General features: G+C 32.8%; 1 protein-coding gene across 1 annotated transcript in view; it reads left to right on the forward strand.

The window, feature by feature from the left end:
• LOC108723170 (protein CEPU-1) overlaps positions 1-23,990 on the forward strand; it is a 191,592-nt gene that overhangs the window by 99,619 nt on the left and 67,983 nt on the right. Inside the window, exons 3-5 of the mRNA XM_018448713.1 lie at positions 11,236-11,443; positions 18,544-18,702; positions 19,510-19,638. Coding sequence (XP_018304215.1) covers positions 11,236-11,443; positions 18,544-18,702; positions 19,510-19,638 — 496 coding nt within the window. The remainder of the gene's footprint in view (positions 1-11,235; positions 11,444-18,543; positions 18,703-19,509; positions 19,639-23,990) is intronic.

Consider the following 23,990-nt stretch of genomic DNA (forward strand, 5'->3'; position numbering starts at 1 on the left):
AAAGTGGCTTTGCCACTGTTGTAAGATTGTTTAATATTATTGGTTTATACATTTAGATCCAGTGAGAGAAATTAAGGGCAGACCACAATTATATGAAAGAATTTTACAGCAATTGCAAGGCTGCTTTTTTTGCTAAACGCAATCATTGCGAAACTTACCATGGCTATATTCCATTTGATGCTTGCAATGCTTTTGGAATAATTTTATTTTTGTTGTTTATCAAGTCTTAAACGAGGATAAATCATAAGTCTGTTCGCGTTGCTTGAAATCTTCAAAAATTTTTGCACTTAATTGAAAGGAGATGAATAAAGTAAATATAATAGTTAGTGGATCCGATTATTGGACAAAATAACAAAAATTTTAAATATTAAGCTTTTAATAAAATATACTATTCTAAATAAATTCGTCTTATTAAATTTTTATAAACAACAAATTTATTTAGTGTTGCGTATATCATTAAAAGTTTAATATTTAAAAAATTTTATCTTTTTGTCCAATAACTGTCATGTCCACTAACTGTCCATTAATTAGTACATTTACTTTATACATATATACAGTTATTGAAGAGAGAGAAGGCGAAAATGCTGAATGCAAAAGGTACAAACAACACGAACAGACTGCTCGCGAGCGTTGTGACCGCCAAGTGGAACACATCCTGCGAGATGCTAGGAGTGATCGCGCTTCTTCCGACCACTTCCGGCTTCCTTCCGTCGCGGTTACGTCGCGAAAGATAATGAGACAATGCACGTCTTTCGCGCCACTACGCGCCCCATTCCACCCCAAGATTGAACGCTGACCTTGTGTATACCAACAGCACACCGTACCGGTCGTATTTACGCCGCGCCCCAAAACATCGTGTCAGCCAAAATCGGCTGTGTTCCAAATTTACTGCCAGTACTGAAAATGTTACAATTTACATTACATATAGTAGATTTTCAGTACTAGCAGTCAATTGTGGAACACAGCCGTCATCATTACGAAATATTCACCTGCGTATGACGAAATACTAGTAGTAGATATACGCCGCCCGCTCCCCGCGTTGCAAAGTCTAAGGTAGGGGAGACCGGGGTCAGTAAACTATAGGGGTAAGTAGAATAATCGAGGCTATGTTATAAACAAATCGCGCGAGAGCACGCATAAACCCATTTGAGCACGCAGCAGCGACTGCCGCTCAGTCTACTGTAACATCTCGTTACTAACACATCTATAGAAGTTACGCTACAATTTAAAAAAATCGTACACCTAAGTAAACATTTTTATTCTTAAAGTTTTATTACAATCGTATATAATTGTCAGATATTTTATTTCCATTTAGATAGTAAGCGTAGTTCTTACTTAATAAAGTCCAACAGATTTTTTTGTTATCTGTCTTTGTTATCGTATACTGTTAATGTTTTTACAAAATGAACGGATGGGGCTAGTAGGCTAACCACAATATGGGATTATATGACTAATTTAGTGACGACTCTGATAGTATCTACTCCCAAACTTCTTGAAATGAAATCTCAAAAAGAGTGAAAAAACAGTCAGTTTTGAAAAAGAATGAAAATGTTTCGCTTCTTGAAAAAGAGTGGCAATATTTCATTCCTTTAAAGAGATTTACCTCAGTGGTAAATATTATAAGTTTAAATAAATAAATAAAAGAAGGGCAACGAGCCAATTATAATGTAAGATATTTAATAATCGTATATATACAAACGTTTCGACACCGATCGGGTCATTTTCAATGTAAAATAACAAACACTCTTACATACATTATTACAGTCAAAGATAAACATTTCTTTCAGAAAAAGAAAATACTGATTATTTATATTATTAGAATTGAAATCAATAAAACTCAACTGATCTGAATCTGATGACTCATGATATTTTACTGATTTAATTGCTTGGACCAGATCTAGTCAGCCGATCACCAGTACTACAACTAGGCCTGTAAGTTATTCACTGTACTGTCCGATTTGGACACTGGTCCTTTCGAACTTTGGAACAAATTTTACAATAAACCGCAAAAGTGATCACGAAATGCTTGATATTTTTTAATTCTACACTCTTTAATTATCTTAAATCAATTACTTTTCAAATTTTTAACACCTTTTAAATAATGACTTACAAGAATTTTCTTTTTTAAAAAAATTTTCGCACAATAGCTGAAAATACATATTTGCCTTTATTTTATGAATGTTATGACAAAGAACTGTCAAACTGCTATCACATGTTCGGTGTCTTATAAAGACTTTACGTTGTAAATACTACGCAAATCTGCTTAACCGTATTCATTTAAATTAAAAAGGTCCTATTTAGAACACGGTCCAATTTAGACTACTCTCCCCTATATATAATATTCTGATCTCCCTCTCTTTAAATCTTGTTTATTATTACATGAGAAATATAAATAAATTTCTATCCTGAATTCTGATATAAATTATAAGTGATAATTGAGCTTAATATATTATTATTTAAGCTCTTTTTATTAAGAATAAAAAGGATTATTTATAAGGATTATTCATATAATTATAATTAAATGATTGAAAATGAAAATGATTAAATATCCCATTTAAAAAGCTGTGATAAATATATATATTTAATTGAAGAATAAAATCTATCTTTGCTTTGATCGAATAAATATTTATACAAATTAATTGATTACTATTCTTTGTATTATATTTTTATTTATTACTTTTTTGTATAATATTTTTAGCTAGTATAATTGTGTAATTTTTAGTAATTGAAAAACAGAAACAGATTAAAAATTACGTAAAACATAGTCGCGGTTTAATCTCATTTAAAAAAATTCAAAATTACATTTTTTTTACTTTAGGATGTAAAAAATCGGAAAAATGATAATAGTAAAAATAAACTTCCGACATATGTATACTTACACCAGATATTTTTTTTATCGAAATGAAAATAAGCTTCATTTCTCGTGTGAATATTAGATATTTAATACTCATTGATATATGTATCTATTTGTTTTTGTATTATTATTTTTCGATACGTGTATATACAGTGAGTGCAAAAAATATTCATACAAGGAAATTTTTATTAAAAAAGTCTTATTTGTAGAAAATAAACATTAATTAGCAATTTTATACAATGAATACATTCTGTTCTAACATAAACAAACGAGCTTCGCATGTATTTCTGATTTTAGAAGCTAAATTTCTCGACTGTACGAATACTTTTTGAGCATCCAAACAATACCATTTTTAATTTTCGCTTATTTTTCAGGTGATATATTTTCTATAATTAATACACGTCTTTTTCGTATATATAATCTTAAGAAATATACAGTCTATTTTATTCTTTATGAATAAATTGTTAATTACTTAGCAAGAAATAATCGACAATTAAATGAATCGAATCAACGTCAAATTGGTATTGAAATCATCGATATCGATTCGACATCAATTCAATGACTCATTTCTCGCTGGATAATATTTACTTTGGAAAAATAAAGTTTTTTTAAAAAATATTTTTTGTCTGTACGAATACTTTTTGCACTCACTGTATGTATATTTATTTTGATATATGTACATACAGTGACAATTGATATAATCATGTCAACATTAAAAAATGTCTGTTTCTATTACTGATACTTATGTCTATTCGTATTTATAATCGCGTTTCTACTAAAAAATTTAATTGCAACTGTTTTCTTTCGAGATGTGACACAATTCGATAAAATAATCTTGATAATTGTTTTGATATTCAGTTGTTGATAAATTCATATGCAGAGTTTAAAAGAAAATCTATTTAGGACAAATGCACGTTACTAGTCTTATTTATCAAAAAGCAGAGCAAGAAAATTATCATGTAATATTATCATTTAGAGCATAAAAATAAACAGTGTTCTATAATTCCTGATATAATGCTTCGAAAATATATTCTTGAACTTCTCACAAATCAAATTTTTCATAAAAATAATTGTTCTATTTCTCGGAATACTTGTGTGAATTATTTATTCTTTTTAAATTTGTGCAATTTCTTTTCAATTCACTTCCGGGACGCATTTAAATGATATTTTTTATCTAACTGGTAGAAAATTCAAACTCTATATTAACATATGTCTATACGAAAATCGACTATTGACTCGCGAGAAATAGAACTTGAATCATATCAGGATAAATTTCTTTGATCAAAAATCGCTTCATATTGTAAATATGAAGTTACAAATATCAAACTGATTTATTTCATCACAATCACAGTTTTATATTTCCTTCTCTTAGTATATTTTCGTTTTTCTATGACACCGAATATTATAGAAAGCAGGGTTGCCACAGAAAATGAATTTTAAAATTCCCTGACTTTTCCAGGTTTTCCAGATGAAAATGGAAAATTTTTCATGACCAATATAAAGTGCCTAAATTTAACATTCAGAATCAAGTATTGTAGGAAAGCTAGCCTACATTATTAAAAACAACGTAAAAGAAGTTTAGTAGTATAATAAAATTTTTGATGCAAATTCAAGCCAACAAAAAATAAATTAGTATTGGAAAAAAAGAATGTAGTTATGACGAAAAAGGGCGATCAAATAAAAATACCGAATAAAATATAAATTTTAATTACTTTATTAAAATCATTTAAAGTGCAGAAATTTTGAACGTATTTGATTATAAACGTCAGATATAATATTTAAAAAATTATAACAATTATTTGAAATAGGAGTAGTTTAAAGGAATTGTGAGCAAATTTCAAAATTCCACACTTTTTTACATTTTCCCTTGATTTTTCCCGATTTTCCATGATCAATTTTGATTTCCCTGATTTTTCCACGTCTGCGGCAACCTTGAGGAAGACAAATATACAATCCTAAATCAGCTAATAAAGAAATGATTGTCGATATCGTCAAACAGTGATTCATTTATTTATTTCCATACTTTTTCGCTTACTCTCTTTAAATGCAATAAAATTTTCGAATAACAACATATTCCTGCTAGGACAAACACACTTCGTCGCGGCGCATTCTATTTTTTCCGTTTTTCTTCGCAAAGTGAACGAAACGTAATGTGAGATCGTCGGACTACGTGACGATTAAACCGCAACTCGATGCCCGTTGCCAGCGAGTGGTTCGAACGGCCGTCCATATTTCGGCGTCGAAACGTCGAAAGGGATTCACGACCGACGTGGGTCCGCCAGGACAACGTGAATTAAAGCGGCGAGCTAAATGGCCATATCGGAAGAAGCGTAGCGCGATGTGTTTTCTCGAATAAAAAAGGATATTTCAGCCCAAGCACTTAGCGAATGATTTTTAAATTGAATCACGTCTCTCACCCTGCGTTTCCACTGGCGGGCACTGCGGAACGCTCGAACTCCGCTAGAAAGAACGTGTTGACAAGCGGAGGGCGGCGAGAGCGGCGCGCAATGCCTCTCGCTAGCGCGATGTCTTCCTGGCTGACAAGAAGCAGCATCCGGTTCTCTGTCGTTATGATCTAGCTATGGCACTCGGTTGTTTGATGAAAATGTGAGGCGCTACGTGGTTGAAATATTATATCTGTCGTACGTACGTTTTAAAACATCGTGTATATGATTCTTAGGAATACATCGACACTTTTACACAACAGGATTATAAACAGATTGAAGTAAAAAAAATACAATTTGGATATTTATATGTATAATGTTTAATGTTTCATCCAATAATAAGTTGACATTTTAATAATTTATGTAAAAGTATACGAAATTTTAAAAATACAGAAAGCGTAACTAAAAACGACTTAATATTAGAATAGACTTACTTTAAATAGACTTAAATGACTAGACTAAACGAATAGATTTAGTATTTTGTTTTAATTTGATTTTTTCTGCATATTTTTCTCACTTCTCTTTCTCAAAACTTAAAGCCATACACATATAGCTCTCTTATTTTAAGACGGAAAACACAGTTAAAAGTATATTATTAAATTAAGAATTTCTTTCGGAGACAAAACCAATATAATATTGGTATTATATTTTTTTTATTCAACTGTCTTTTTTTATTCCGCTATTTAATTACATGTGTTTGGATGTTTGGATTTTCTGCAAATAATCGAGTATCAGAAACTGTTAATTGGTCATTCATCATTTAAGTTGATGCAAAAAATATTTATTTTTGTTCAGTGAGAATCGTGTCATGTGGATTTTGCGCGGTATAAGATAATCTCACCTATTTACAGTCTTTGACACAAAGTTTCCAGGTGCTCTTAGCACTCACGGCAGTACTCTCGTACTTCCGGCCTGTGCAATGGCTTAGCGCTCTATGATAATTAAGAGGTTGTCTACAACCTCGAAACACCCGACAGCTTGTGGGATAAGTGGTCCTAATACATTTATCTATAAGGTGTCCTAAGTTCGTGCATGGTATGGTATGGTATGGTATGAGCGTGAAGTAAGAAGGGTCTACTAATGAAGAAGCTTGGCAAGTCGGCATACCTCACTGTTACTTTTCCGTCCATTAATTTAATAGATCAAGAGATCCAGATTTTATGTGAATAAAATGCACCTACCTGACAATATTGTTATCGTGTAAACGAAACTCGAAGAAAATCTAATTTCCATACAAAACGATGGCGTGTCAGGAGACAATTTATCGCGGTCAATTTGTTGAACCGAGTTGCAGAGGGGAGAACATAGTCATTCGGTCTGAATTTTCGACAGTTTGAGTGCTAATCTGATCCAATTTTATACAGAGAAGTACAATGAAAGTTCGACGAACTTAACTGACTTAATTGACTTTTCTCGCCGTTTTACACGTTATTTTTCTATTCGGATATCTTTCGATATCCAAACAACTGTATTTATGTACGCGAGAAAATAAAACGTCTGTAATACGATGCGAGTATTTAAAATGTTAATGATAACATTATCCAATAACTTTACTCTGCTTCAATAAAATTAACAAAAAGGAAAAAAATAAAGTTTCGATAGGAAAGCTGATCTTTCTCGATTAAATCTGTGTAAATTTATAAATAAACTCGAGAGAGTATAAATTGTAGATAATATTAAGATATATCGAAAAAGGGAGAGAGAGAGACTTCTTCTGTCAAGTTTTATATTGAATAAATTTACGAGTACTCCTATAAGTGAAAGTGCCTTATTAAATAATATTTCTTATGAATTTATATAATTTTCAGTTCAACCAAACTATGCTTCGATTATTTATCGGTCTTGAAATACAGTCTTAAACTAAAGCTGGAGTAGTAATATCACAAATTAAATTTACAAGCTGTTTAATATTATTGATGCAAATAACATCTTAGAAAGCTGTTAATAGTTTGATGCTAATATAAGCATCTTAAAAACTATAAATAATTTATTGCGAAGAATATCACTTCAGCTAGGATTCGAACCTGGATATTTATTATTTGAGTCAAAATATTAAATTGCTTGTCAATTTAATTTGTGGTACTATTCCATCTTCGGTTTACAGTCAAATAATCGGTGCACAGTTTGCTTAAATTGGAAATTGTATAAATTCACAAGAAGTATTGTTAGCCATGAAGAACCGCCTTAACCGAATATGGTATTTTTTACTCATGTTCAATCTCATCGATCAATAAAAATATTCAGAGAGCTTTTTAAAAAGGCAATTAAAAAATAGTCTTCGAGTAAAAAGAAAAATATATTCAAGTCAATAGCAACAATTGCACTCTGATTGTGTTGTAATTTTGTTTTGAATTGTATTTGATAGATTTGACAAAAACCTTCTCGTATCAATCTGTATCTCTACGTAAAAAGTATCACTTATATAATCGCTTAATCGGAACTAACCATCAGCGCACTTAATGTGCCTATTAAGCGAACTATCAGCCTTAGTAGAGGTTCATACGCTGCATGGATTCTCCGGTCTGAAGGTCTCGACAGCTTGCGGGTTAAGTGGTTGTAATACATTCAGCCGGAATGTGGTCCAACTTTCCACATACACAATGGCCAAGGGGTTGGGAGACGATGGGAAGGGGGGTATGCGAGACGGTTGGCTCAACCGACAGCCACGCTGCTCTTTCGCTTTCCATGGTTCTGTATAAACCGCCTAGTGAATGTGTTTGCGTACGCGGGGACCATGGAGTACTCGCGTGGAAGAAGAACATTGGGAAGGACGAAGAGAGTTGATCTTGACGTTAACTATAGGTCTCCCGGTCCAGACGTTCCAAGGGGTGGGTAAGGAGGAGGAAAGGGAGTCACGAACCAGTCGTGGAAAGAGAGAAATAGAAAAGGAGAACGTTGTAGAAAAGAAGATACCGACTGCATAGCCAGCGCCAAGCCAGACTGGACGGCGCTGAGCTCGTCGCCCTTGTAGTAAACAAAGCTGTAACTCTCCTCTCACGCTGAGGAATCAATGCTTCGTGCCACGGCTCTTGGGGGAACAAACTCCTAGAGCAAAACTCCCCTCGCGCGCCCGCGCATCCATCTTAGTTTTGGTGTGGCTTGCATGTTGATGCGTCGGAAAGCGAGCTGCAAGTCGGAAAGATGGTCACTCGAATTTGCTTTCCGCGTAGCACTCTTCTTGTCACCTTCGTATCGCGCCTTAAACTTTACGAAATACCAATTTTACATCGTTGCGAATGGATTGTCGAGGTCGCCGTGAAGTGACGAAGCAGATAAAAGATAGAAATTGGTTTCTCATTACATGGAGATTGCGTCGGTGTCGTTGAGAATTACGCTTTTAATAATGGACTTCTCTGTCTTATAACTGATTGCGTACTGCAATATTTTTCTTGTTCTTTTCTTTTTGTGTTTATTGAATGTAATAAGAACCTCGAGAAGAAGCAGGTTCAACACTTGCTATTACAAAGTAAGCAGTGACAATCAAAGCAACTAGAGAATACAATAATATTTCCTTCGATTATGCCAATGAAAAAGATCAAACGAAGCTAAGGACCCTTATTGTTCTGTAAAGAACATAGGTGCCCAACCTTATATAACTCATTTTATCTGGATCTTTTCCAAGAATTTTTGAAAGAATGTTACGAAGTTGAGAAAATTCTTTTAAAATGTACGAAAAGTATCGCATCATTTAACAATTTCTGCTTTATCTTCAATAAATTTTTCTAATGAAGTGAACGTATTAATTTATAGTGAAATATATCACAAATCAACTTACTATATACTGCGGGATAACTATTTTAATTAAACACGTAATTCATGTACAAAACAGATGATTTTGTTTTATTTTTAATATGGTTTTTTTGTAAAATACGGTTAAATTTTATAAATTCAGCACATTTTTATCTCACTATGATGAAAAAAATTACATCTAAAAAAATTTTATTTTAATATATTCGACAAACTGGAATAAAAAATAACATTTAAAAAAAGAATTGTATGTAAATCGTAACACGCAAGGCTGTCACCATGAAATTCGAACAATTGATACGTTGTCGCGGAAAAGCAAATGATGAAAGTGTCAACTGCGTTTTTCAGTATCTATGCAATCCCACCGACGCGACGCCGGGAATCCCCGCCGAGATTCGTATATCTCTGCGAAGATAACCGCCGACAGCCGCCTGTGCAAGAGCGACTGGATAAATGGTGGACGAAAATTCGGTTACGGTCGGAAGACGCGAGAAACGACTGCGAAACGATCTTAGTTTCAAGTCAGAAGCGAATAGTTGCGCTTGTTGTGATTTATGATAGTAGACGTACTCCGTTTCTCTATTGCGATAATCGATTGTAAAAGGTAAATCCACTTAAGTAAGGTAAATGTACTAGTTGGTGGACAGTTAGTCAGCTTGACCCGCAATTATTGGGTGAAATGATAAAAACTTTATTTTTAAATAGGCTTTTAATGATATATTTATGATTCTAAATAAATTTATTGTTTTTATAAATTTAATAAAACGAATTTATTTAGAGTCGTACATATCATTAAAAATTTAATATTTGAAATTTTTGTCATTTCGTTCAATAATTGGGTCATGTCCACTAATTGATATATTTACTTTACATGTGGCTTTATTGTGAAGACTTTGAATCCTCTTGCATATTTCAAGAAGTTGCATTTCGAAAATCTGCCCGATCTTCTACTCTTCTTGTAAATAATATTATAATTGTAATATTTATAATTATGTATTATTAATTACAGTACAATTGTGATTTTTATGATAAATTACGATGAGCTATTCTCTTTTATCTTCACGAGCCTCTCTGGTAAGCCTCTCGCGAACATTACGGATTAACGTCGCGACGCCGTGGCCGGGAGTTATCACGATGGCGCAATATAGCCTGTCTGTACAACAGCGCATTTGCACATTGTGAAAGGGAAGCGGGCTGTGTTGAAGTGCAACGTTCTTCGTGCTCGAGCGAAAGAACTCGCTGCCCTTCTTATTTCTCCAGAGACTTTTCGCAGCGAGCGAATGAGAGATCAGAATTCTCTTTATTCTCTACCTCCCCTCGTTTCTCTTTGTTACCTTTCTTCGGCCTTCACTTTCTTCGACGTGAATAGGAAAATCGGCTAAATATCTCAGAGCACTTCCGTATCCCGTTGTCGCGATACTTTCTACTTATCTCCGGTTTTCTTATTCTATTTCCCTACCTCGAAGAGGAAAACTTACATATTTCGAGCGACAATAACAATCGATGCTATTCAACGAGCTATGCAGAATACAACCATCCGGATTCTCAATAAGCGGTCATTTAACGAGAGAAATGGTCGGGCTTTCTCTCTACGGGGACCAGTTTTTACTCGTCTGCACAACATCATCGCATGCTCTCGGAAAACTTTGCTCGTATAAAACATCAAGCGCATATCACAACGCGCCATATACATATACATATACTCGTACATTGCACGTTAGTACATATGCCCTCGAAATCCCAGAGCGATTTATCCTACTGGTGAATATCTATAACCATAGTAGGTTTGTAGATCACTCCCTGCTTGAAAGCATCATTGATCATCCGTCTCGTTCGCGAATCTCATTCCTATATTTCCTTGTTCTTTTCCTTCCTTTATATCGTTACTATACATCTTTATTCTTTCTCCATATCCTCCTTGCATTTTGGCACAACTAAAAACTGAAAAGATATATATCTATCCTTGTGATCTACCGTTCCTGTGGTAACGGTTGAATTATCTCTTTATTCGAAATCTTAACGTTAATGAAAAAACAAGGCAGAAAATAACGCGTTTTATAAAATATACGTACAATTTTTAATGAGAATGATATTGCGAAATATCGTTATGAGAACGGACAGCAACTTTGTAGTAATCGATACACGAGCTGCGTTTATACGATGTATAACGTGATATCCATCTCGTTTCAGGTGGCCTGGATGCTTTTCGACAAGAGCGCTATTCTGACGGTACAGAATCACGTTATTACCAGGAACCCCAGAATATCCGTGTCGCACGATAAGCACAGGACCTGGTTCCTACATATCAACGACGTGCACGAGGAGGACAAGGGAAAGTACATGTGCCAGATTAACACTGCTGCCGCCAAAACGCAATATGGCTATCTACACGTCGTAGGTAAGGCGCTGCTTACGTGATATATCGGTTTTTATATAGTGTTAAAAATTGCTTTTAAAAGTTACGTCACTGTATTTAATATTTTTATAAAATTATCATTTTAAAAAACAGTTATATTTCGATGTCGATGTTAGACATACAGAATAAGTTTATATTAGTCGTTTTGATATCAGAATAATATACTTCGATATTGCTTAAAATATTAATAATAATAATTTATATGTAAAAAGTTAAAAATATATTTCGCGGATTAATAATAATATTAAAAGATATTCTCTTTGTTTCTGAATTTGTAAAACTAAAATAATAATTCAATCAGAAAGAAAAGGATATTATTGCATCGTAATTAAATTACATTTCTTGAGATATTATTAAAACGTATAATAAATCAACCTAACTAAGACTCCTTATAAGTCAAAAAACAATGAAAGAACAAGGGCAGTAGGAGTCAAGCGCGGGAGATGTTGCGCAAATAACACGACTATCGTAGCGTGAAACTTCTTTATTTTACTAAAGCGCTTACATGTTTCGGCTCATTTTTGAGCCTTCTTCAGAGATAACTAATAAATTTACATACATAGAATATAACAATTATTAACTAGTCATGGTGATCTTCCTCACCTCGAGAGTATAAATGCCAGAATTAAATCCAGATAAGAATGCAGTAAAAAAGAAACAAGGGGGAAAGAAATTTTGAAATTCTCGAAATAAAGAAAATGTAAAACTAATGTATCAAAAAATTTTGAAATTATAATTAATTATTCTGATGGTTAGGAAGCTCACCTTGATCACAAGATACCGCATCGCAAACATTACTCTTAATACTTCAAAAACCGGTTTCTGATAAGTTGGCCAGTCAGTGTCAGACACAGTTAGTCTCTTATTGATTTAATTGGTCTTTATTGAGACAGTAATTAGAAAACTAGCGTTAAAAAATTAATCAAAATCAAGAAAAGGTATCCCCGAAAATGATCTAAAGTCAACGCCCGACCGACTTCTTCCTGTGCACGAGCGACACTGACTTGTTTTTTGATATTATTAAATTCATGACATTATATGGTATATTTAACATATCTGCTAAAGATAATTTTAAGAATAGAATATATTTATTAATGGATGTAGCTTATAATCATTAAAATATAATAACTTATTCCTTTAAATATCAAATTTTAAATTAGCAGTAAATTATAGCTCTATCTTTATCAAAAATTGATTTTTTTCTAATATTAGAATCCTATTTCATTTAGATAGTGCATACAGAGTGAGAGAACTGCGAACACTAAGAGAAAAAGTCAAATATAATCGACAAAGTTATTAATTAATAGGAGTTTTTATTTAAAAGATATGCCTGTTATTATTTGATCTTAAACTGCAGTAATTAATATTCATATACGTATTAACAATATATAAACTATAATTTTAAACAAAATTCTGCGTCACTATGCGGAATAGTGCTAAATAGGTTTTGTGTTTCGTTTAAAATTATAGTTTATATTAATAATATATAAATGTTAATCACTGTAGTTTAAAACCAATACCCCTTAAAATAAAAGTTTCTATAATTGATAAATAATTGTCGGTTTTTTTTATTTCTTTCATTGGTAATTCTCCTATTCTCTCCTATATCAAAACCATTGAAAACGTAATGGTATTTACCTTAAACGGCGTGTGCATTCTATGTTTATGTGGTGTAGCACGGCATTAAATGTATATCGGACTATCATTGGATGCAAGAAATGAGAGGTTATGACTACTCTATAATATCGTTCGTGTTTATCCTGTGTTCATAATTTCCCCTGTATACACTTTCCATATATATACTTATAAAATTTATTATACATATATATAAAATAAATTTATTTATAAAGGATAATTATATCTATTAGCGAATAATGACGATCTACAATTTCGTTTTCTCATTAGAACATCTTATTGTATTTCATCATTTTCGAAAAAAGTACTATTTCATTTCGTTTTACGTTAATTCTGTGGCGCCATTAGCAGAGAACATGCCACGGTCGATTGTTATTTACGACTTTATCGTATCGTATTGTGAATCCATTAGATACTCGGAATAAATCTCATTTCGTGTAATGGAGTCAGTTTACCGGAGTCACGAAGTTTGCAACAGAGCATAAGCATTTTATCGCAGCCGTCTAAACAGATTTATGTTTAGAGAACGAAAGTATCCCCTTCCCGCTAATTTTGCATGGAAAAGCGTAACGGAGCTATAATAATTTAATCAGTAGAAGGAGAATATCAATAAGATCTCGAGATGGTCGCCATCTCTCTGCCTGCCGAGAGAACATATTAATATCTCGAGTTTTGACGTCTCAGCTGCAGCCACCGTTGAAGCGAGAGCAATGATACCGTGGATGGGGGGGACGGATGCATTGGTGTGGAGTAATCAGAGGGTTAGATTAATTGTTTCCACGGGACTCTTGCTCTCCGTTGCACAAACATACACAAGATCGCCTTGCGGTACTCTCTCGACACTTCGTGATAATGCCGATGGAGCCAACACAATGGCGATCTGCCATGACTACATCGCGCATAACAAGCTTCCGTCAATGTATTTTGGTATTATTAGGTATCTGTCTCCACATTTGCCGCACGAGGTAATCCCCCGATTCATTTTGCGGAAAGGTTAGCCGATTAAACAATTTCTTTTTGGAAGAAAAGTAAAATTCATTGATTCCTCAACTTTATTAAAGATAATGATTAATTATCATCAGCACCATATTTACTACAAAATAAGTTTGCAGATATTTAAAATACAACTTTTTATTTTTTATGACAAAAAGAAACTCGAAACATTTTTTGAAAATAAGTTTTTAACCATGTCAAATTTTAATATATATTTGATATAAATCTTATAAATAGAGAAGAATTGACTTGAGAAAAGTTGTCACGTTTGATCGCACGTCATTCAAATGTCGTAAAAATACTTACTCGTTAAAATATATCGATATTCCTTGCAATAGAAAGAGTTCGCTAACTTCATGACCTGGTAAACATATCGGATATTATACGTCTCTTGTTTCTGTCTATTTAGTTGTAAAACTTCTTTTTTGATTTCTTGATCTGTCGATCATGCGTGGTTGCTCATCATTTTTCTACAAATAAAGCAAAAGACTTAATCAGTAGCTCGCTTCTAAATGAAATAAAAGTAAAAAAAAGCTGTAAAATTGACAAGCAAAATTGGGAAGCAAACATTCAATGTATCATTGTATTTTTGACAGCTGCTGAAAATTTCTTAATTCTTTATGTTACACCAATAAGATGATACATGTAAATTTATACAAACTATTTTTAATTTTTCCATTTTTTAAATATTTAGAAATAAGTTTTATTTGAAATTTTGTTATATTTTTATGAATGCCTTGCATTATGTAACTTATTATCAAAATTATAATATTTATTACATAATTATTTATAAGAATAACACAATTCTTGAGCGCAAATGTACTTTGTAGTTAAATCTTGTTCTATACTCTCCGTAAATGAAGTTATGAAGCGCATAAACTATGCGGCTTACATCAGTCAAGAGGCGTATCATATTATATATTGTACGATACGATATGAACATGGCATTAGGTTCCCTAAGGGTATGCTATAATTAGCAATCTACAGCTTACAATGACTTCATTCACGATGAAGCTCAATAATCATCCCAGAATAATTCTGTCTTTTGAATGTTAATCACAATATTCCAGTAGAACAAAACAGCGTTTTAGGATTACAATAATAATACAACGTATTTTTTCAATTTATTATACGTGATACATATGTACATCTTTTTGCATCACGAAAACAAATTGTTTTTCAATCCTGCGATTTTCCAATTTATATTTAAAATCTTTATTGCTATCAATTTTATCAGTATAAAACATTATTAAAATAATGAATATTTTTATCAATTATAGATTTGTGTTGCTTATTAAAAAAAATGAAAAATCGAGATCAACTTCCTATTTTTCTCGAAAGAAGGAACAATTTTATTTTGCTAGAGAGATGCTGACAAACCGATGAAAAAGCGGCGGGTATCCTGTTTGGAATTGTCAATATTTAGATATTTAAATGCGTGATACATATAACGCATATTTTTGTGCACGTTCGAAATGTCAGGATGGTTGCCCGCGCGTTTACTCTCAAGACTCCCGACTTCTGTGAGCATCGTCGAGCGATCTCTCCTCCGACGTCTCCCAAACGTTGTGCTGCCGGAGTTTAGGACAAGTTAACGCACAACAGCGCGGCAACACGCGCGCGGTAGAGGCGGCGTTTGCGCTTGAATAATGCATCAACAGACCGTTACGCGGCTGCAGTATAACGGTGTGCAGAATGGCGAGAGTGAGGGCAGACCGCACCTCTCCCGCGCGCGTTCAATCTGCCCTTGTTCAACAATTCGGTAACACCCCGCATTAGCATTAATGCAGGATATCGGCGGACACCTGCGGTAATTCATAGGATTGGCCGCGTTCCCTCATTCCCTACGCGGTGACCACGGCTGTTGGCAGACAAAAAGGCGCATTTTCTTTTCGTTTGAAGATCAGTTATAAGAATTTCCGGGAAAAAATATTTCATATATAATTATATACATATAAGTATTATATATAAAATTATATATAATTATATAAAAAATTGACATTTTATATACAATTATAAATAATTATATATAAAATATGTCCATTTATATAATATTTTTTCCTGGGTTATAAGTGATGTAAAATATCAAACGTTTTCTAGAGATAATAGTTACTTCTGTATTGTAAAAAACTTTTACGAATTATAACAATTATAGAGGATAATTTTGAAACTTATATAAAGATGTATATTTACTCACATATATAAATAAAGTTACAACTTACAGATTACATTATTCTTTTTATAGTAATTTGCAAAAATAAATTTACAATTAAAGTTGAGTTTATATAAAAATATTTTCATACGTAATAATTCGCTAATGAATTATGTACAATTTTTCTTATTACGTTATCAACATATGAACGTACGAACATAAAAATACAAATATAATGTGTGTGATATTATGTAATTTTACATATTTTACAGCATTTAATGATATGTTATATATACAACAAATTTTTATAGGAAAGAAAAATTGATGTTGCTTAAAAATTATTGTACTATATTTTATTCAATTGATTGTTATAACAATGCAAATTATATATACATATATCGAACAATATGAAAATTTTCTTTATAATGATCATATGGAAAAAAAACTGCAAGGAACAATACGGGAAAAACGTATTGTATCGAGATATATGCGGATGTACTGCAAATTGCAATATTCTACTCGAATTAATTTCCATTATTGAAGTTAGGGCAAAGCGGCTATTCAGTTGTACTATTTTCATTTATATGTATAAAGTTGTATAAAGTATTGTTATGTAAAAGTTATATAAAATAATATCTTTTTTATCTCATATATTCGGAAATAGCTCGTTGTGATAACTTTTAATTCTCTCTCTCTCTCTCTCTCTCTATCTTTTTTCTTTGGATATTTTATTGCAATATACATTTATTGCAATGTACATTAAATCGTTGTAAAAATTAATTATGATGAATTATTTCAGAGATCTAATTCGCGTCATCTACAGACAGAGTGTAATATAAAATATTTCAAATCCTCGGCATTAGAGATGGCAAGATACGAATATATCTTGCCATATAATAGAAATTAGATATGTCACGATATAAATAATTTCACTTATATGTGCAAAATTACTGCTATTTTAGCTCTTATTATTAGTGAATATTATCATCCACTGCGGCTTTTTTATGTAAGCGTTAGTTTTTTGTTTTGCTCGCATGGTTGCATTCTTACAGACATTGCACTTTAAGTCTTAAATTTAACGAGAGAAAGCTTCTTTTTGCTTGTCTGAGATTTTATAATTTTATAATTCTACGTTGTTCTAGATTTCTTCAACGTCTCTTTTGTACTCAACAGCGGACCTATTCTTAAATGATGATTCGAATGAAAAAATATTACTGCAGTACAATACGATTAAATTTGACAATGCATTATATTGCAATAATTATTTCGTTAAAATAATCAACATTTTTTATTTTCATTATTGAAGTATGCACATATTTGTTTGTCCATACTACAATACACGAGATAAATTATTTATCGGGATTATAACTAAAAAGAATTATTTATAATATGATAAATATAAAGTTCTTCTTATCTAACAAAATTTTTAAAAATTTATTTTATTTATACAAAATATACGATAAATCATATAAAAATTGCAAATATCACTAAATAATATATCTTGTATTGATAACCAAAAATGTTAAAGACATTGAAGCGACGTACATATATATTTTTCGTTAATATGCCGATTGTCAAATTGATGGATTAATTAGTATAGTAAAAAGATGAGTAATTTGGATGTGTCACAGTCGCATATAAGTAGCGCTATATTTGTTCATTTAAACATGTCAACCAATTCTAGTTACTTGCATTTCCAGGTTGATCAACGTCGATGTGCAGACGACGTATGTCCATATACGAATATTATTCGTTACCACGACGACACTATAATTGAATTATACACCTCTCGCGCACGCACGCACACGTGGTTAGCCATTTAATTCAAGAGCAGTGACGACGTGGTCAATATACACAAATGTGAAATGCGCAATGATATCGCTGTCGTAGCACAATTAAAGAGTTATCAATAATCGATCACTGTACTGCGACTCTGATTTATACATTTTATCTCTTTATGCAATCAAAAAGCGAGTTTCCGTAACATAATTATATTATATGTAGGGAAGAGAGAGAGAGCGAATTTATTAAACAAGTATATATATCTATGTGAATCATATTATAATACATACATATGTATGTGTCTCTCTATTCATGTATGTATTACAAAAGTACCGTTTCTACTTAATTCTCAGCACTTGATTTTTAATAAGTAATAAAACTTTAAATCTTTTCGTGCAATTATGTTACTTGTATTACTGTGCTTTTTATCTATATGTCTCATTTTCCTCTCCTATCCTGTAAATTTATAAATTTTGTATTATCAGTGGTTGACCACAACATTTTATGTTTATTGTTATAGTGCCACCAAATATTGACGATTCGCAGAGCTCGTCGGATGCAATCGTTCGCGAGGGCGCCAACGTGAGCCTCACCTGCAAAGCGACCGGAAGTCCAACACCTAGTATTCGTTGGAAACGAGACGATGGTACCAAAATCTCGATCAACAAAACTTTAGCTGGTGCGTACAATATAATTTGATAGCGAGACTTTATGTTAGTAGACAAAACGAATATATATTCTAGGGTAACAATCTATTATTACAACACAAAACTTTTTTTACTATTATTATTTTACTATTATTATTTACTATTATTATTTATTATTATTATTTTCTGTTAATATTATTATTTTATTACTATATTATATTTTCGACACTTCTCTCTCTCTCTCTCTCTCTCTCTCTCTCTCTCTCTCAAAGTACGTTATCTAAATGTTATTTTATTTTAATTTGTACTATTCTTTCTTTTGCAACTTATCTCAACAAACAATTTATTAATTTGTTATTTCGACTGTATTATATATACTACTACTTATATAGACTTAGGCATAATTATGCTGTTGCCTTTTAAAGTGCACTTTCCTATTCCTTATTATTTTGTATATCTACACATATTTCTCATTATTTGCTATTTGCATTTTAATCAAGTTATTATTATTATTAGGGATGCACCGGATATCTGAAAAGTATACCGGATATCCGATGTTACATTCTTGTCGGATATCCGATATCCGGTATCCAGTAATTTTACGATCTGGTGCATCCCTAATTATTATTATTAATTCTCTCTTAAAAATGTAAAGAAACTAAAATTTCTGTACACATTTTTAAGAGAGAATATATGAGATCGTTTTTACTACCGACACAAAGTCTCGTCATATGACTGGATATATTTAAAAAAAATATTTATATGCCGTTCTGTGAAAATGAAAAATAATTAACTTAATCGATTAACAAGTAATGAATATTGAACGGTTGCGATTTCAGTGGCAGAATGGGAGGGTGAAACGCTGGAAATGGCGCGGATTTCGAGATTGGACATGGGTGCATATTTATGCATTGCCAGCAACGGTATACCACCGACAGTTAGCAAACAGATCAAAGTATCGGTCGACTGTGAGTATATTTTATGTCTATTTAATTGCAATGATCTATCGAAGATTAATGCCATCATTCTTACGCCATTAGGAGAGAAATCATTTTACTATAACTATAACCATTATAAAAAAAATACAATCACAATGTATCGGCATCAGTCTCTTCTATAGTGTTTCTTCTGGCAACTTCTTCTAAAATTATTCATCCTTTATAAATTCGTGTAAATATTTTCTTTTTACCTAATCTATCAAAGCCGATAGTTTAGTATTGCGATAATCATTAAACATTGATTTGCTTAAAAAAACTGGTTTTAAATAACTTTTTTAATCTCTCTCTCTCTCTCGCACACCTCGATATATATAACATCATAAACATATCTTCGTTTAAAAGTTATGATATTGATATAAAAAAGAGAAATGTGTAAAAAGTAAAGATCCGAAAGAGATCGCATAATCAGATTTCGGAAAACCAGATTTCTCGGGAGAGTAAAGGTACCTGCCGACAAATAAGGTATAGACTGGCTGCAGCTGTGAGGTAGCCTCTAAGTGGCAACTGCGACATTGCACTACGTCGGTATAGTACGTTGCTTGGAGAAAGGGGTTCAACACATACAATTTAATAATATAGAAAGGAAACCGACGACAAAGCGGGCTTTACTGGGTCTCTCACCTCTCTCTCTCTCTCTCTCTCTCCCCCCCCTCTCCTCCTTTCTCTCCCTACCCCCTCTTCCCCTCCCTCCTTCTCTCTCTCTTTTTCTCTCTTTCCCCCCTCTCCTCTCTCTTGCTTCTGGGTTGCTTGCCGTTGCGCTAAAATAAGCGTGCAAGTGAACGAAAGCAAGAGAGGGAGAAAGAGATAAAGACAGAATGAGAGACAGCAACGGTAGAAAGGCAGCCAAAGGGATGTTGAAAGTCACGATCATGTGTGAGTGCGCGTGTCAAGGGGAACGATATACAGAGGGAAAGAAAAGAGAAAGAGACGGTGAAGGTTCCCTGGTGAGACATAAAAGTAAGCTCGGGCGAACCGCGACACACCATTACCGTTTTCACCCCTGTACTTGCCTATTGTTACGTTACTGCCTCTCCTAAATACCGGGCACGTGCCTCTTCTCCTCCTCGTAGCTCCTTTATGACATGGTTTCCTTTACCGCTACACTCGCACTCGTTTGCTTCCGTTTCCGTATCCGTAGAACCGTTCACGTATCTGTTGATGTGTCTCGAAGTGGATCACTCTTTATGCCTTCCTTCGCGTCTACAGGCTTTTCCTTGCATCCGTATAAAGATCACATAGAGACTTAAGATCGATTAAATGCAAATGTTATCAAAACGCTTACGATGCGCGTTTTAATTTCTTGATATATTTCTGAAGAGAAATATAATAAAAAAAAGAATGAAACGCGAATTATGTGATATTGAATGAAGAAAGGATAGCTACAATCCTGTACCGTATTGCGCTATCTTTGAAAGCTCCGCGATATTTAATTATTAATTATCCGTAAAGTAAAATTGCATCCGCCTTTTAAGTCGACTACAAAGAGATAGTGAGAGCGGAAGTTTGTCGGAGCTTATGCAAAACATAATCTTCGTATTCTTAAGACAGCTCCCTCGAGTTTCCACGTAAGATCTAAGCCAATCCGGAGCGGCACACGAGAGATCTTACGGGAATGAGAATGGATGAGAAAACGAAATGATGATTTATCCATATAATTAAACTAAAACTAATTAATTCAACAGTGTCGGAAAGAGATACGTCGTAATTGTGATTTGATTGAGACGTTACTCGAGAGAGCTATGAAGAAAGAGCAGATGTATTTGTCGCGGTTCTCGACGCGGATATGCTACGGATTATCCTTTTAGGGGTCCTTTAATTCTGTTTGCGACTGTAACTGGCAAAGCCTTTTGTCAACGAGTATTACCTTGGACTCTTTTGAAGTTAAATTACGATCAAATAATGCAATAGTTTTGTCCACGATTGTGTATATCTCATCGTCGTCGTCAAGAAATTAAACCGCTGTTCCACACTACGTGCGGAGCAAAATATGAAATATTTGCTTCAAGGCGCGCGTTATATATTTTTTTTAAATTAGGCATGACATGAATAAATTTATATAAATTAAATACTGGAACTACACAATTGGTATGTCATAGAATATTAAAAATAAAATTTTTATTAATATATAATATAATATAATAAATAATATTTTTTTCTTTATTAGTAATACAAATAGTTATATAAAGGAGATAATTGGCAAAGGAGAGAATCAGTTTGCATCATTATAGTCACATTGGTATACTAAATTTATACAGAGAATAATTACGTACGAGAGTGATTAATATCTCATTACGCTTTTGCTTTTAAATATGTAGCTTTATTTCGACAGTCGGCTCCGAGATTAGTAGCTAATATTTACAAAATCTGAAAATATGCTGTAAAATTTCATATATAGTATTTTGCAAAATACAACGTATAGTTTCCATCGACAGAACACAGTTTTATCCAATTTCTCGTTTCAATCGTTCTCATTCATTCAAAAGAAACACTTTTAATATTGGCTCTTTCATTGACCCGTGGCCATTTCATATTATAACTTGTTTGCGTATAACGGCAGAATATTCCAATGGTCAATAACATCGGCACGAATTTCAGTAGTAACGAGGAATCGATCGTATATGCCAGGTTAATATTTTGCAAGGTGAATTTTTACGTTTTACTTGCAATATGAAATTTTCCTTTTTTTTTTAAATAGCCGTATAATTTTTTTTTGTTTCGCCATCGATATTACCGAGGGATGTAAATTCTGATAGAACTGTTTCAGTACAAAAATGTTTCAAGTAGCATGTACGTTACGATTTACACGTTAATATGTATAGAAGTCGATAGAACTTTCGCGATGATTACTAGACGATACCGTGGTGACATATTTTTAGAACACAAGTGCTGCAGCTGGGAGGTCAGCGGTAACACTTGGCGCGTTTTTACGTGTTCAAGCGGAGATTAATTAAATGGTTAGACAGATTACAACCATCTACCGTCGATCCTTGGTCTGATGACATTACAAGTTTACGGCCTGAAAAACTGTTATATACGCTTTTCATCTCGCCCAGCCTGCTGTTACCACTGTTTCTCCCTCGTAACTTGCGTCGGCAACGTGACGTACATAACGTGACAATATTGTAATACGATAATTATAAAGCTATCGTCATATTGTTGCCCACGCCTGCAAACGTCTCGCGAAATATTTTCATCCTCGAATACGTGGAACGCCAATGCGATCGCGGTATCGCAATTGTTTGCCGGCGAATGTAATTTCAGCAAACACAATTGAACTCCCTTGTTGCATCCATTAATACAGTTAACAGAAGAGCAAACATTGTATCGTTGGTACCATTATTAATATTCTGCAAGTGTTGATATTTGGGGACGTACATATATGCTTATATTTAGATATTTTATCCACACGCATTATACTTTGTAAACTTAGAAAATTATGACACGTTTATAAATACCATCGATGCTTTTAATTTTTACATCTAACAATAACTTTGATTTAAAATTTTTGACTTTTTAATCTTTGCATTTTTATCGTTTGCTAAAGAAATATTTGTATTTTACATTATATATTTTGTCAGTATTTCTGACAATTTTGAATTCAACCAGTCTTTTATGACAATTATAATGATGCAGAGCTTACTTTTACGTATGCATTTTAATTTTTGAGTATGCGAAACGATATGCGTATCTCGTCAAAGAATATTATTTCCAGCAAAATAACGTCCTGCTAAAGAATATAATTTTCGTCTCTCATTAGTTAGCGCGAATTTAGGATGATAAAGTCACCATTTCCGACTCGGACAGACGGACTTGTTGATGAGAGGGAGAAAGCTGAAATTACGTATAGCGCGTTCTGCATAAATTTCCATTAAGAAACGCGGGTGTGTAAACTAGAATTTTTGAATAAAGTTCCAGAAACGTTCAACCTTTGATTTTTTCAATTTTTTTTCCAATTTGGTCACAACGTACTCGGTCCAAATAACTCTAATTGAGTTTGTTTGTACGCCGAAGAATTTTCCGCATAAACGAAATTAAATTGAGATAATGTTTAAAAAAAACTTAATTTTTGGTTGTATTTAGCTTCAGGTTTATTTTTATTCGAATTATTTAATTTTTCGAGTTCACTAATTAGAGATACAAAAGCAACTGTGCAAATATTCACTTTTATTGAACAGAACGTAACTTTTTTAATATGTGAAACATGCTTCAAAAATGGATTCGGCATTGGTGAACAGCAACAATTCATATAAACAAATAATCTATTTCGCTGTATTTTCGAATTGTTACCGTTACACACATACACATATATATATATATATATA

The sequence above is a fragment of the Mycetomoellerius zeteki genome, unplaced genomic scaffold (assembly GCF_001594055.1).
Source record: "Mycetomoellerius zeteki isolate Tzet28-1 unplaced genomic scaffold, Tzet1.0 scaffold223, whole genome shotgun sequence".
Lineage (NCBI taxonomy): Eukaryota > Metazoa > Arthropoda > Insecta > Hymenoptera > Formicidae > Mycetomoellerius > Mycetomoellerius zeteki.